We start from the raw sequence: 13,770 nt of genomic DNA, 5'->3' as shown, positions 1-13,770 counted from the left end.
GGAGTCTCTCGTACTCGAGGCGGCTAGGGCTAGAAACAGTCGCCGAAAGGATGATAAAGGCGCAGAAGGTCGATGCAAAGGACCAGCCACTGATAGAAGTCGATTTGCCGATCTTACAAGATGTGGCAAGGGGACGAGACGCGCTGGGCGGAATACAGGCGGAGTTCCGAGGGTGTTTGATACGGGAAACAAACAGCTGGACGAGCGAATACCAAAAAAACCAGGATCCGACTGCCTGGTGACTCGGGGGACTATTATATGAGGTGAAGATGGCTGGTGCTAGCTGTTGCTGGTCGTCAGCCGGAGGAGCTATGGGGGCGCGAGTCGTTGAGACGGAATCGATGCAGAGGCGGTTAGCCACCCAGAAACGCGAGGAAATGGTTGAAAACGGAAAAAGCCAAGGCCAGATGCGCACTCTACGTCTTTCTTCCCACTTAACGAAGCCCGGTTTCAACGCAAGACAGGTCGATCAGAACGAACGGAAGGAGGAAAGATGGAGAAAGAAAGCGGGCTGGACTGAAATGGACTGGACGAAGCTTGCCCAAGCTCGCATCTTCTTTTGCCTCACTTGAATACCGGTGCTCTCTGATTTCAGGGTACGTTACGTAGGTAGGGCTACTTGCCTCATCTGGTACTTCGGTTGGTATGGGAAAGATTCGGTAGCAGACCGTAGATTATGTGGCCAGGTAACAAACTACTTGAACTACTCTAGAGCAAATGTGCGGGAGGGCTGCACCTCATGTTGATTGACCACGCGATGTCTGGAGGCGAGGCATGGCCGTGTTACCTAAAGTTGTCTACGGCTGGACTACAACGTGTGTGTTGCCAGGGTTCTCCGTTGATTGCGACCATGGAGTTTGGATGTGGGTGGCACACGAAGTGAACAACCTGGAAACCCGCAATCATCCTACCGTGCCTTGGTTCATTCATACCTTACCTCTGCCATTCTCGGCAGTGTTGCCCGCTGCAGCCCTCAACTTATCAAGCTACATGTCTGCGACACGAGAGATTGCTTGGGATTCCGCAGGTCTGGAGCCTTCCCGCTGCCGTCAGTGCTAATGTGGCATGGGCCAGAGACATGGTCAAAGGCAGTCTGGATACCAGAAATTCAGGGTTCAGTACGCGAGGGCCGCTCTGGAATGTAGTAGCGCCTAAATCGGTCTACGGTACGTCGGTAGTAGAGTGTGGTGCCTGAAATATCGGTAGACGAGAGCGAGAAGGGTAAGGTCAAAGGCACGCCGCAGCCAGCTGCTCGGCCAGCCGCATCATGGACTGTGCGACATCCGGAAGGCGCTGACAAGAGAGGGAGAAAGAAGTTGTCTTGTTTGCTGATTTCGCGTGGTTTGTGGGGTGGCAAGTCTGCTTCCTCTGGGCTCTGGAGCCGTCTGGACTGGCTGGGCAAGCTCACGGTTGGAGGGTTGGTCCGAAGTAGTCGAGTCCCTCACGTCCGTCTGGCTCCATCCTTCGGTTCTGATTGCGCCGTCTTGACAGGAACAAGGCCGGGTCAAAGGCGAATATGTCAATACAATGGAGACGGTGATTAACAACAGGCGAGTGTGTTTCTGCTGGGTTCGACGGAGTTGGTAAAGATTGGACGGAATGACTATGTTTCCGGGTAGTCTAAAACATGGGAAATGGGAAGCCATTGGCAGTCATGAGTGGGCACTGGAGCAAACGAGGTACCTTCATAGGTGCAGGTGCAGATACGCTAGGGTACGTACCGGAGAAAAGATGAGAGGTGGATCACGCTAAGGACGGGGTTATGAGCAGAATTCACGGCCACTTTCTGTTAGTCGAGGGCCAAAGCGGCGCTCATTTTGGTTCTTCCATGTTCATCCCAAGTCCCCAAGTCCAACTTCACCAAGCACACTGTACGCGCTGTGCTTTCGGGCCAATCGTTCCGCGTCGACCTGTCGCCCGGCAGCGCCTAGCCGCCCTAGCCGTGGTCGTCAGTCGTGCGTCTAACTTGGTGTAGCGACTCCCGAGTCCCCCTACGACCCTTCACTCCGGTTTGGCTGTCTCTCGAGTCTTTGGTGGCTTGAAGGCGTCTCACTGAAACTCAAAGATAGGGGACAAGCTCTCTCCAAGATAGGAGGATGGTTTCCAGCGCCCAAGGGACTTACAGTCGTTTATCAAGGGGTTCAAGCGGTCTGAGCGAGACTTCACCTTGACTCTTTTACCGACAAGATTATAAGCTTGAAACTCGTTCGCTTATGGCCCAAACCCTCGCTTGCTACTTTGCGTAGACTCGAGGATTACATGGATAAGTAGCAACAAAAATCTACATGCCGATATCCTTAGAGGGGCGGCTAAGCATATCGTGCCGGAGCAGGGGCGGCCAGCTCCATCGACCCTTATCCACTCCAGTGCAGTAGCACTTCGTCCGCAAACGGTCATAATCGAGGAACTTCTCAGGTTTCACCAACTTAAATGCACGTTGAGGATACACCTGCGTCAGCGGACACTCGAGTGGCGGCTCGTAGATCCCCTGGTGGCTGCAAGCTTCAAGCTGCTAGACCTCGGGGAATGCCGCATGCAGCCTTCGATCGAGGAGCATAGCTGCTAAAAGGATGAAAATCGGATCAAACCCTGAGTTGGTACCGGCAAGTCGAGAAGCGCCATTCACTTTTGCAGACGAGGGACGCGAAAACTTCAGAAAACATTGAATAATTGGATACCTACGCTGATACGTGACGTAGTTGGCTCCCACCTCTGCTAATGCTACACATCCTTGACGCCTGATTACAAGCATGGAAAACTTCCGTTTCCGGCTTCCTCTTTATCCCCTGGACCCAACCTGTGGATACATAGCAGACCACGACCGTTAACCTAGGCCTATTGAACGAACACTCAGCCGCTCCTCTCAGTGGTGATCGCCCTCGACGTCGCGGACTGATGAAGGCACCGGGCTGCCAGACTTGCGCTGCTCCAGTACTACTCTGTTGGACCTGCTAATGTACCGCTCGAGCATCATCTGATAGCCGCCCATTCCCACGATGATGGCCTCGATCGGGATCAGCAGGATGGACAGGTAGAGGCCCGCCTTGCTTTGCTTGCAGAGGGTACCGAAATGCGGCCTCGTCATCATCACAACATCGGACCAGCGGCAGCTCCAGCTCTGTAGGGTGTCGACCGTGATCGATGCGTTGATGCTGTAGAAGAAGGACATGGCAATGATCGATGCCACCAATCCAACCGATGGGGCGGCCACTGCCAATGAGTTGTGGATGAGAGTTTGACCACGCAGCTTTTTGATGTCAGTCTGAGCTGACTTCCTAAAGGTACGATGTCAAAAAGCAGACCTGACTTACGCTTTGAACTCGACTGAAAAGGAGAGAGACGAGATTGACGATTATGAGAATGGAGCTCCCAACCACGAGCGCGACTGTTGGACGCAAGTCAAAGGCGTCCGGCCACAGCGGAAGCATGAAGCCGGCTGATACATGGGTGGCATCGTAGACAGCCAGGGCATCTGCTGATGTACCAAGGATGGTGATGCTCATGAGAAGGGCTACAGCCGTCAAGCTGACTCTTGCAGTATCGACTGTCTTAAGAAGACGTGCGCGAGGAGGGTAGTGAGCGTCATCAGAATCGACCTCAAAGTCCGAGGTTTGCGTGACGTTCTTGAGATCGGAAGACATGGCTAAAGAGAGAGTCGTGAAATATTGTCGTAAAATGAGGTGTATTACAATGGAGAATGACTAGACGTAATGTGAGAAACAATCTCCAGGAAAGAAAATACGTAAGAGAAGAGAAAACGGGATGGCAGTCAGGCAGTTGTGTGGTTTTCCAGTATCACAGACCTACGAAAGTGCGATCATGGAGCGTACATATACAACCTCTCTATAGCCTGAATACGCGCCGTGTGCCGTGTCTAGGCACGGCACGTAATCTTGAACACACATGGGGAAAGAAAGGTAGTGTCCAAAATTATCGTGACGAGCGTTGCGCCGATGCAAGATAGCCGCGCTGGCGACATCTCGGGGCTCTGAGGGAGGCGATCATCGGGCACCCCTGAACAGCCGGTGAGCTTCACATTGGTCAGAAGCCCGCAAATGCCGGTCCCATTGGCGGTCATCCCCGGCGCTTAAAATGGCGGGAGGCCAATGATAAGGTGCAGATAACCTCGTTTCGAAAATCGAGACAAGAACGCTTATTCGCTGATCAGGATGTGACCACAATTGAGGTTGCTGCAAGTCAGTGATTATAGAATCAGATTTTGATGTTGGAGGTTCTTATTTGCCGCCGTCAAAAGGAATCCGAGGATTAAGCTCACGTCAAGCGGGAAGAGTGGAGATGAAATGCACTCCCGGCATCCTTGATCCAGGCCAGGCGACTTACCTTAGGTAAGCTTCTTTTGTTTTCACCTGATGAACGGGAAGTGCCATGGGGAAAGTGGGGTCATCACGTGATACTTTTCCTTCCTACCTACTCTATTGACAACTGGTTAGCTGCGTCACCAGCTGGCGAGTCAAGTTGACCTTGTTCATCTCCATATTGGGACGGCTTACCATCCACTCCATCCCACGCCGACGCCGACGAAAAAGAAATGCGCTCCTTCGTATCTGCAAAACTAATATACAACTTCGCCAGCTGGATTTCACGAAAGGCTGCCCAACTTGAGCGTCAAATTGTGAAGCCTGCTGTTGGTCTCTCTTCCTTGAGGCCTGATGACATACACGGACACGGAACTACAAGGTTGCGGAGTACGGGCACGGAGATTGGACGAGACAACTGGTGGTCACTGCGACGTTGTCCGACACGTTCGTTCCTGAAGGCTGGATTGCGATGAACTCTCCATGACCACGAGTGTGTCTCATCTCTGAGCTGCGACATGCAGCACACTGCTCAACCAATGGCGTTTCCACCTTCCGAGAGCGATGGTAATGATTCCACATCACCAGGGGCGTCTGGACGACAGGGTATCAGACCCCTCCACAAAAGGGTGAGCTAAGCAAGCAATTGTATTCGTACATACAACAAGAAGAACTGCAGGCTTGCAGATGAGGCTGTACCAACCTTGCAGCCGGCTGCGGTTATCAAACTGATGTTGGGGCTGTCAAAACTCTGCAGCCATCAATAAGCCGGCATGTCGGACTAGAGATGACGACTACTTACAGCGGCACCTAGACACGGATAGCGGCCATTGTATGGTTTTAGAAAGCATTGATCCGAACTCCATGTCGGTTTATCGCCGGCACACGAAGCTCTTTGCGGCACCAGCCTCGTCCAAAGGTCTTTCACAGGTAGGTAAGACGACCATACCTTTGGGCCCAGTCCGGCCTAGTTCTTGGCCTCCACTGCAAGAGACATTGGCGTCCGCCGGGTAGGGCCGACTGCTCCGCATGTCAACAATTGTCTGCACTAGCCCGCGGGCCATTAACGGACAAAGTAGCGGGCCAGCGGCCGAACCTAGCTGATACCCCAGCTCGTCCAGGGTGTCAGAACAGTTTGGACAGACTAGCGAACCAGTCTTCAGTTGGCGAACGATGAACTTGGCAGACGTGACTGCACATCGGTGGGAAGCGAGAGTTTAGGTGCTTGGCTCTCAACGTCCACCGGGTGTGGAATGTCGAGCAAGCCATCGTCAGCACATTAGCGAAAGCCAAAGGTCTCAAGGTTGCCAGCTACAGCACTGCGGCTACCGTACTCAGCTGGCTACTGCAAGTATTGGCCCAGGACTCGGAGTTCGGCAGCCAGAGACTGTGGGGTGACGGTTCGCCCATTCAAGTCGGCTACGAAGTGACAGGTCGAATCGCCGACTCAAGTCTCACCGTGGCGCCACGGGGATTCACTGCGGCACGGCTCCCAAGTCCATCCCTCTGGGTTTGGGTGTCCCAGATGCTCGGGTTGACTCCTGTTGCACCATCAAGATGCATTGCAGCAGGTCAGTCAGTCGTTGATCCATGTCCCGCATGGCAGACACGATATTTTTCTGCCTCTTTGTGCGAATTACAGAGTATCATTGGGTTTTGACAGGCGACATTGTCCTCCTTGCAGCAGGGTTTCTCTGAATGTCATCCAATACAGCAACTTTAAAAGTCCGGACCAGGACGGGACTACGTACTCCGCTTCAGCTGAGATTGTCTATAGCCAAGCGAGGGATACGACGCTTGAGAACCACCCAAATTCAATGGTTCGTCAGAAAGGCCCTGGTTCAACACACAGACACACAGACTACAGCATAAGCAGACTGCAGCGGCCACCGAGACATCCCCTGTCCAGGCCCCTGACCCCTGGCTCAGCCCAACTGACTGGAACCAACCAGGCGCTCATCACCCGTCATTGCATTCTAATGATCTACAGACCAACTTACGGCCGGGCCGGTCGAATTCCTTTCTTTCGACTCCCGGGAGGACCAAACAGGCACACAAGACTCAGGAAAGCAGGTAACAGCGGACGGGAATCCTGATTGCCCACACAGGTGCTAGCCAGGTCCAGCAAGCCCTCCTTGTCTATCCGCAGCATTTTCACATGTGCCTGATGGGTCCGGCCCATCACAATTCGCACCGCTTTGGCTTTCCCAGCAGCGCTCCCGCAGATCTGCACCCCTTGGCCCGAATTCGAGACTCCCAAGGCTTCTATATTTTACCTGCATTGCAGAGAACCTCTCATACTCTTCTCTCACATTGAGATTAACGATTATTCCATCTTCAAGGGTACATCAAACGTCATTGGCTCGAATACGGCAGAATATCATTGTAATTACGAGAGTCCTGAAGTCATGGCTCAGTGCCAATATCTCTCCAGTTCTATCGTGCAGACGGATGTTGACCATCCCTTAGAACGGCACCCTGCCCTCGAACTTCCCGACCACTTTGACAATTGACTATGGAGTACGGAGTACTATGTCACCGATGACACTCTAACTGGAATGGGAGAAATGACCGTCAGAATCCTGCGAGCAGCAGCGCGAACATCCCTGGTCGCCCCGACCCAAAGCCTCGGGTTCTGGGCAGCCACACTTTCTTCCCTGACACACATATGCAGTCTGGGGGGCGTGTTCGTCAAGTGGTCATGAATCACGAAAAAGATGGCATGCACATAGCTTTCCCTCCTACCCCAGTGTTGTGAGGAGAACCGGGGCTGGGTATTTGTCAAAGAAGTCTAATGATGTCTCGGGTCGCTTTGGACCTTGTGGGACGCAGACTGGCAGGCATATCCTTTATCCTTTGTATCGTTTGCCCGGGATAGCGCTGGTACCCGCGGCGTCGCGGCCGATATAATAACCACTCACGCTTGCCACCCCTCCATCAACCTGTCGTCGTGTCCCGCACTGGCCTAACAAACACATCCGTTCGTTTCTCGGCATCCATTCTCACATTGCGGGACTTCGACGTTGCAAAACCATTCTGCTAGTCTCGCGCCAGGCCTCGCTTCATACAGATCATGTCAACCATCACGATAACCTCCGCTCCAAGAACGCGAACAACCGGCTGCCCCGCGCAAGCGATACCACCTCAGTCCTTAACCCAATTTGTACGTTTCAGATCCGTCGATCTCCCGTATAGCCCGTTGCCGCGCCCAGCTCCGTTGACCGAAGACATCACAGCATCTCTTCCCTAGGCTGCCCGTAGAACTCCGCCTCAAGATCTGGAACCTCAACCTCCCACCACCGCGGGTTGTGCCCATCCGGTGCGGTGCCAAGTCTCTCTCCTTCGCCTCCCACGCCCAGTCACCAAGGCCCTCGTCGAGCGGGTGTACCTCGTACACAGCCGTACCCACCAACCTCCACGCCTGCCATGAATCCCGCCTCGAGGCCCTCAAGTCGTACCACCTCAGCTTCGGCATGACGCGCAACCCGGGCCAAATCTTCTTCGACAAGGTCCATGATGTGCTTTACTTTGGCGCCCGCGACGGCTATATGGCCTCCGAGGCGCAATTTCGCACAGTCATGGCCCTCTGCGATCCCGAAGACATCTCACAAGTGCGCCGCCTTGCCATCAACGACTCGCTCTTCTGGGTCGACACAATGTACCAGTCCATGAGCGCCGCCAACCTGACGGTGGAGGTCCTCAAGCAGATCCGCGCGCGTATGCCCAAGCTGGAAGAGCTCGTCTTTGTGCCGCGGGACGAAAACCCTGTCTACAACGACGAGGTTGAGCTAGTGCCTGCAAATTCGAACGGCGTGCTCGAGCAGCAGATGGCGAGGCAAATGGAGGCGGCGATGAAAGCCGTTTGCGACTTATTTCCGGACTGGACACCGCCGCGGTGGTGTATTATGGCTCTCGGGTCGACGTAGCCCCCCCGGGATCACTTCGAATGATAGGGCCTTAACGGACCAGCGTATTCAATCCCGGTTCTCTTCAGTAAGGCAAGGCGTCGATGAAACGTCCGCCTTTTTATGGGCAGGGAGGTGGATCTGCCACGAGCATGAACTTCAAGACTTTGTATTGGGCTGGTCAGACTGCATTTCAAGATACCCCTTTTGTCTTTTCTACTGTTTAAGCGTCATGGAACACTAGCAATGTATTGCGAAGAAATTGTTTCAGCTCTGTGTTGATAGGGAGCATTTACGAGCCATGTGGGTGATAATTTTCAACCATGTAAAGCGGGAACAAGGGAAGTTTTTTCAGTTCTTTCATCGCACAGAGACGACTGTGATTGATGTTTGCCTTCCTCATTCGTCATTGAGGAAAATGGCTATTGAATCCATGTAGGTGATCTCATTAGAAATTGTCTTCTGGGCGAGTTTTGCTACTGAAAAACTACACGCTTGAGGAAGTGGGATGCAAGAGAAACGCATGTGAAAACCAATGAACATCATATTCAACATGACTTCCATCCCCTAACCCTTCCGCTCAAAATCTTCAACCCACCTTGCCATACCTATTAGCTAGCCTAATGTACGTCGGACAGAACCTCGCAGTTTTAAGAATGCCATCATGTTCGAGTGTTGTGTGATGTGGGGGAACCAATACCGAGATGACCGTCCCGGACATTGCTGAGACAAAGACGCAAGGAGTGGCGTGATGTTTGAATCTCTTTTCGAAAGTTGAGCCCGGATTAGGATAATGCTCACAACCACTTCAATTGGTTCCCTTATGGGCCTAGTAGGGAGTGACTTCGGAACTTCCGAGTTGGTAGCTTTGAAGGGTTATTTGAGAAGCATTGCAACTCGCGTTCTGAGCTTTGATGTGAATTTGTTATAGTTATTTCATGATGTCTGTTAGAAGTAAACGGCATATGTGTAAGATTGACCAAGTATGTGAGGCTACTCAATCGGCGGAAATCAATCTAGATACAATGGCTACAATACACTCATAAGATGGGTAAAGTCTCTTTCAGACACGGGGGTCTTGGTCTTGTCCTTCCACGCCTTTGCTATGTGCTGTATCGAGAGAATGATTCTATTATCCAGGGCAGTAGTGTGTTCGGGCATTCCTTTTTGTAGGTCAAATACATGGGTTTGGATCAGAAGAACGCCGTTCAGATCTGCGGGTGTAACATGAGAATGGCATAGATCCTCGCAAACAATTTCGCGAATCTAGTTGAATCCGCGAGATGTGACGGACAATTCTCAGCCTCAAACCTAGAGTTCGGCGTGGTAATTTCGTGCCGAGCCAGCGCAGGAACTGAAGCAATCGCACCGACAATTTCGGCAATTTCATTCCTAGATCTACTTGGAACTCGGGCATAATATCAAGACGCTTTGTCCACTGCAGTGGACCGTGAATACCATCAATGCCAGAAACAGTACTTAAGGAGGTTAGTTTTCCATACCACACGCCATGGCCAGAACGCTGGGCAGATGGATCGATCTCTTTCAAGTGACCTTCCAAAAGAGAGCCATTGCCTGCAGGCTTCTGGGTAACGTATTGGATCCTTCTGGCCTTTCGAAATTCCTCAGCCAGTACGTATGTAACACCTTGCTATCTCGAATATTCCGTCCTTAACCATGTTGGTAGTGTTGTCGCGGAATAAACGGTGACAGAGGGAGACGAGGGAGGGAGGGAACGGCAGACAAAAAGACTATGCAGTGTACCCACCAAGCGAACCGGCCAGGTCCATGTTCCTACAGAACATAGATTCTTCAAGCCGACGCTCCAGCTGGGTCTTCGTTGGTACTTTCTACTTGAGATTCATCATGTCGTGCCAACTTGAGAGCCTCGAGAAGGTCGTGAATAGGCTTTAATGTAGGATAGGTTCTCGGCGTGACCCCGTGGTGAGTGAGCACTAGAGTGGGAAGGAAAGAAGGTCTGCTTCCAAACCCAAGTATATTCATTACTAATAGTAGAGAACGGCAGATCAACTCATCTCCATACATGAAACTAGATACTGGCTTTGCGGTAGTTTTTCAAGTTCCCCCAACAAGGTACAAGAACCACCATACAATCCATTGATCTATCACCTGCGGGCATTGGGCCGATCAATGGCTTGATATTCGGAAAGAAGACAGAGCCCCAGCTGAGTGAGCATACTATTTTGACAGGGGCCGCGTTATGCCACGCGAATTACCAAGCTACCAAGTTCCGAAGTTCCCATTTATGCATGTATGTGTCTAAAGTATCCGTACAATCATTCACTATCACGATATAACGCTCTATCTTATAAAATTGGACCCCGATCTTCTGCAGGACTAATTCCCTCCTCATGCCCGTCATCCCTTAACAGACCCTGATGCTCGCCACCGCCGCCCTCTCTCGTGAGGCCGGTCTCGACACCCATATCTCTCGACAACCCACTCGTCCGCCGCGTCTCCTCTGCGCCATTTAGAACGTACCACACGTCCTTTTTGGTCAAGAGACCCTGTAAAGCACCGCGGTCACTGAACAGAACATAGCGCAGGCCGAGCTTCTGAAAATAGCTGACGGCAAGGTGCAGGTTAGACCTTGACGCCATAGTGATGGGCGTCTGGTCCATCCACGGTCGAAGATCAAGCGTCGTACGTGGGTCTGCGAGGGGCTGGTGGGAGAAGAAGGCTTCCGTCTCTGGCGGAAGCGATCGCGGTGGCTGCGAACACATTTGCAAGTTGTAGGTGAGTTCTGCACGGGAGATGTATCCCAGCAGAATGGCTTCACGGGGATCTGAAATAACAGGAAACCCTCTGTAGGCGTGCGTGTCGAGAATGTTCTTTAAGCTGCCAATAGTATGGCCCGTCGCGGTGAGCACAACCAAGTCTTCGATGCGAGTCATAATTTGCGAGGCGGGAATATCGGGGATGACCATCTCCTCGCTGTTATCCAGGAAGGGATACTCATTGAAGTGGATCCATGCTTCGTAAATTCCCTTTCGGGAAAACGCATCTCCCACCCATTTAGACAGCATGACAGCGATCATGATGGGCAGTACATAGGTCAGAGCTCCTGTGAGCTCGAACATGATGACAACAATTGAGACCGTCATTCGAGTGACGCCGGCAAGCGTAGCTGCAGCACCAATGATGGCATATGTTCCCGGTGTTACGCAAGGAACATCTGGTTCGCAGGAGGCAAATGCGAAGAACGTTGGGTGGTTCGTTACCCAGATCTCCATGATGATACCCACGGCTCTGCCGGTCAGAGCTCCAATAGCCATTGAAGGCAGAATAATGCCAGCAGGTAGCTGAAGGCCGAATGTGATGGTGGCGAGAAAGAAACCAAGGATAGCCCCAAATATCAGAAGAACAATAGTTGGTGCTGATGCGGCCCCAGTCTTACAGAGACCGATTTGGTCGTCGACGTACTTGGAGCACTCGACAAATAGGTTGGAGACAAGTTCCGACGTCTGGAACTTCATGTAATGGTTGGGATAGTTGATGAGCGCCGTCAGAAGGGCGATCGCAGCGACTTGAGTAATGGGCCCTGGTAGCCACGGCGTGTTCTTCTTCCATCGTGCTACGGCCATGTTCGCTTTGATGAAGAGGCCACCGTATATTCCCTGTCAGATTGTTAGTTGAGGTCATGGGCTTACGGCGGTATGCACTTACACCAAGGATGCCAAGGAAGACAAACGGAATCAGTTCAAAGCCGTGCCATCCCGTGCTGAATTTGACTTGGTACATGACAAGCTGCCCGGTGCGGAACGGATCAAATGCCTGCAGAACGACGGCAGCAGTCATGGCACAGACGAAACTCTGCCACATGGTCTTGTCCGGAAAGTAGTATGAGAGTTGCTAGTATGCGATTAGCATGGAACAGGGAGTAATCCCGGTCGTACCAACCTCTAGACTGAATAACACTCCTCCAATTGGCGAGCCAAAAGCGACCGAAATTCCAGAGGCGGCAGCAGCAGAGAGAACCTCTCTTTTTCGAGCTGTCGGGACATTAGTAAAAAACGCGATTTGCCTTGCAGACTTGGCTTACCCTCGTTGTCGTTGATGTTCTTGAAGAGCTTGATAAAGAGATTGGCGCAACAACATGCAACGTGAACCAGAGGTCCCTCTTTGCCTAGCCACATGCCTGAACCAACCGCAAGACACTGTATGGGTTAGTCGACGTGGTACGAACGCAAAGAACGAACTTATGACCTACCAAACCTAATGACTTGGTGATCAAAGTCCAGCTGCCAAGAAACCTTCGGATAATGAAACCACCCAACACCGTCTTGATTTCGGGTATACCGCTGTGTTTGGCATACATTCCGTACTCCTGGACTAGCATAGCTGCGGCAGATGCCAAAATGACCTTCAACTCATCAGCAAAGAGGCGCGAGGTTGTGAGAGTGCGAGACTTACAGAAAGGACAAGAAAGAAGAAGTACTCTATGAACCACTTTCCACCGCCGGAAGAAACCCCCAAAGCCTTCGCCCAGGGTGTCCAGCCGCCGCACTTTGACATCTCGTTGTAACCCCAGCAGCAAAAGTTCTTGTTCAGGTAGAATGCGCCTCCTTCTGGGCCGCTGGAGCAGTACCCTGTTTTCAGGTCGCCAAGCCAGTCGGTGGTTATGTCGATGCCAGCAGCAACAGCGCCAACAGCCATGCCAGTCAAGATCAGAATGATCCAGACCTCACTGGCATCTACGAGCTGCTTGAAAAGCCCAAGCAGCCCTTGCGCCCCTGAATGGAGGACGCGCAGACGCTGACGCTCCTTTGTGTATTCGAAAATCCAATCGATGGCCGTCAAATCCTCGTATCCCACTCTCCTTCCCGGCCCTTCCACGTACCAATCTAGCGGCGCGCCATCTTTGGTACTCTGGCTCGTAAGGCCATGTGCGCCTGCTCTCCGAGGTGATCGGTTTGGATCGTGGGTAGGCGTTCGCGCTCGCGGCGAGGAGTGAGGGGAGGCAGTGCCTGATCGCGAACCGGTGAAGGCGGATAGGAGGCGGCTCGGAGCTGAGAGAGCGTTTTGTTTCTGTTTTCGCTTGAAAGATAGGGGTTCGTCGAGGTCCTCGTGTATCGGGTCCTCGATCAGGACATCGGCGACGTCTTCGTCTTCGCTCCAGAAGTCCAATTCGTCTGGATCGGCGGGGTCTGTATTGCTGTTGCTGTTGCCGGCGCCGCTATTCAGCGGACGCGATGAAGACGAGGCAGACGAATCATAGTGTACAGGACCGGCCATGGTGCGAATCTGGCGACATTGACTCCCAGTATCCTCAGATCATAGCCATCCTGTTGTCGTTTCAAGGTTCTCTTGAACAGGACGGAAACGGTATCACCTCCCCGTCGCCGGATAGATACCTGTTCGGTGACGAGCCGCGCGTGGCTGACTCGGTGTGGGAGCTCGGGCCTCCTTGCGGTCCGTCTTGCGGCTGATGCGACGCCGGGGCAAGTGGCCAAGGGGACCACCTGCAGGGGTCTTGTTGATGGAATGCATCTGACGGTGGGGGGGTTTCCTTCAGCGATCTGGGTCTT

General features: G+C 52.6%; 4 protein-coding genes across 4 annotated transcripts; 2 read left to right on the top strand and 2 right to left on the bottom strand.

Annotated features, from left to right (window-relative positions):
• Positions 1–2,863: 2,863 nt before the first annotated feature.
• Positions 2,864–3,641, bottom strand: CTAM01_06129 (uncharacterized protein; the record flags this gene model as incomplete). The annotated part of the gene is made up of 2 exons (XM_060522159.1): positions 2,864–3,247; positions 3,312–3,641. 2 exons carry the CDS (start codon positions 3,639–3,641, stop codon positions 2,864–2,866), a joined length of 714 nt encoding a protein of 237 aa, XP_060383349.1.
• A 1,193-nt stretch (positions 3,642–4,834) lies between these two features.
• On the top strand, positions 4,835–6,081 carry CTAM01_06128 (uncharacterized protein; the record flags this gene model as incomplete). The annotated part of the gene is made up of 4 exons (XM_060522158.1): positions 4,835–4,945; positions 5,121–5,246; positions 5,527–5,887; positions 6,053–6,081. The coding sequence occupies 4 exons, from the start codon at positions 4,835–4,837 to the stop codon at positions 6,079–6,081; spliced, it is 627 nt and encodes a 208-aa protein (XP_060383348.1).
• A 1,308-nt stretch (positions 6,082–7,389) lies between these two features.
• CTAM01_06127 (uncharacterized protein) lies at positions 7,390–8,242 on the top strand (the record flags this gene model as incomplete). Its single annotated transcript, XM_060522157.1, has 2 exons — positions 7,390–7,479; positions 7,553–8,242. 2 exons carry the CDS (start codon positions 7,390–7,392, stop codon positions 8,240–8,242), a joined length of 780 nt encoding a protein of 259 aa, XP_060383347.1.
• Positions 8,243–10,548: 2,306 nt separating this feature from the next.
• On the bottom strand, positions 10,549–13,477 carry CTAM01_06126 (voltage gated chloride channel; the record flags this gene model as incomplete). The annotated part of the gene is made up of 6 exons (XM_060522156.1): positions 10,549–11,859; positions 11,909–12,094; positions 12,143–12,234; positions 12,285–12,399; positions 12,453–12,605; positions 12,656–13,477. 6 exons carry the CDS (start codon positions 13,475–13,477, stop codon positions 10,549–10,551), a joined length of 2,679 nt encoding a protein of 892 aa, XP_060383346.1.
• Positions 13,478–13,770: the final 293 nt, after the last annotated feature.

Source organism: Colletotrichum tamarilloi (assembly GCF_030869305.1).
Source record: "Colletotrichum tamarilloi strain Tom-12 chromosome Unknown Scaffold_16.1, whole genome shotgun sequence".
Lineage (NCBI taxonomy): Eukaryota > Fungi > Ascomycota > Sordariomycetes > Glomerellales > Glomerellaceae > Colletotrichum > Colletotrichum tamarilloi.
The sequence above is the reverse complement of the archived record's forward strand: the minus strand, read 5'-3'. Positions and strand labels throughout refer to the sequence as shown.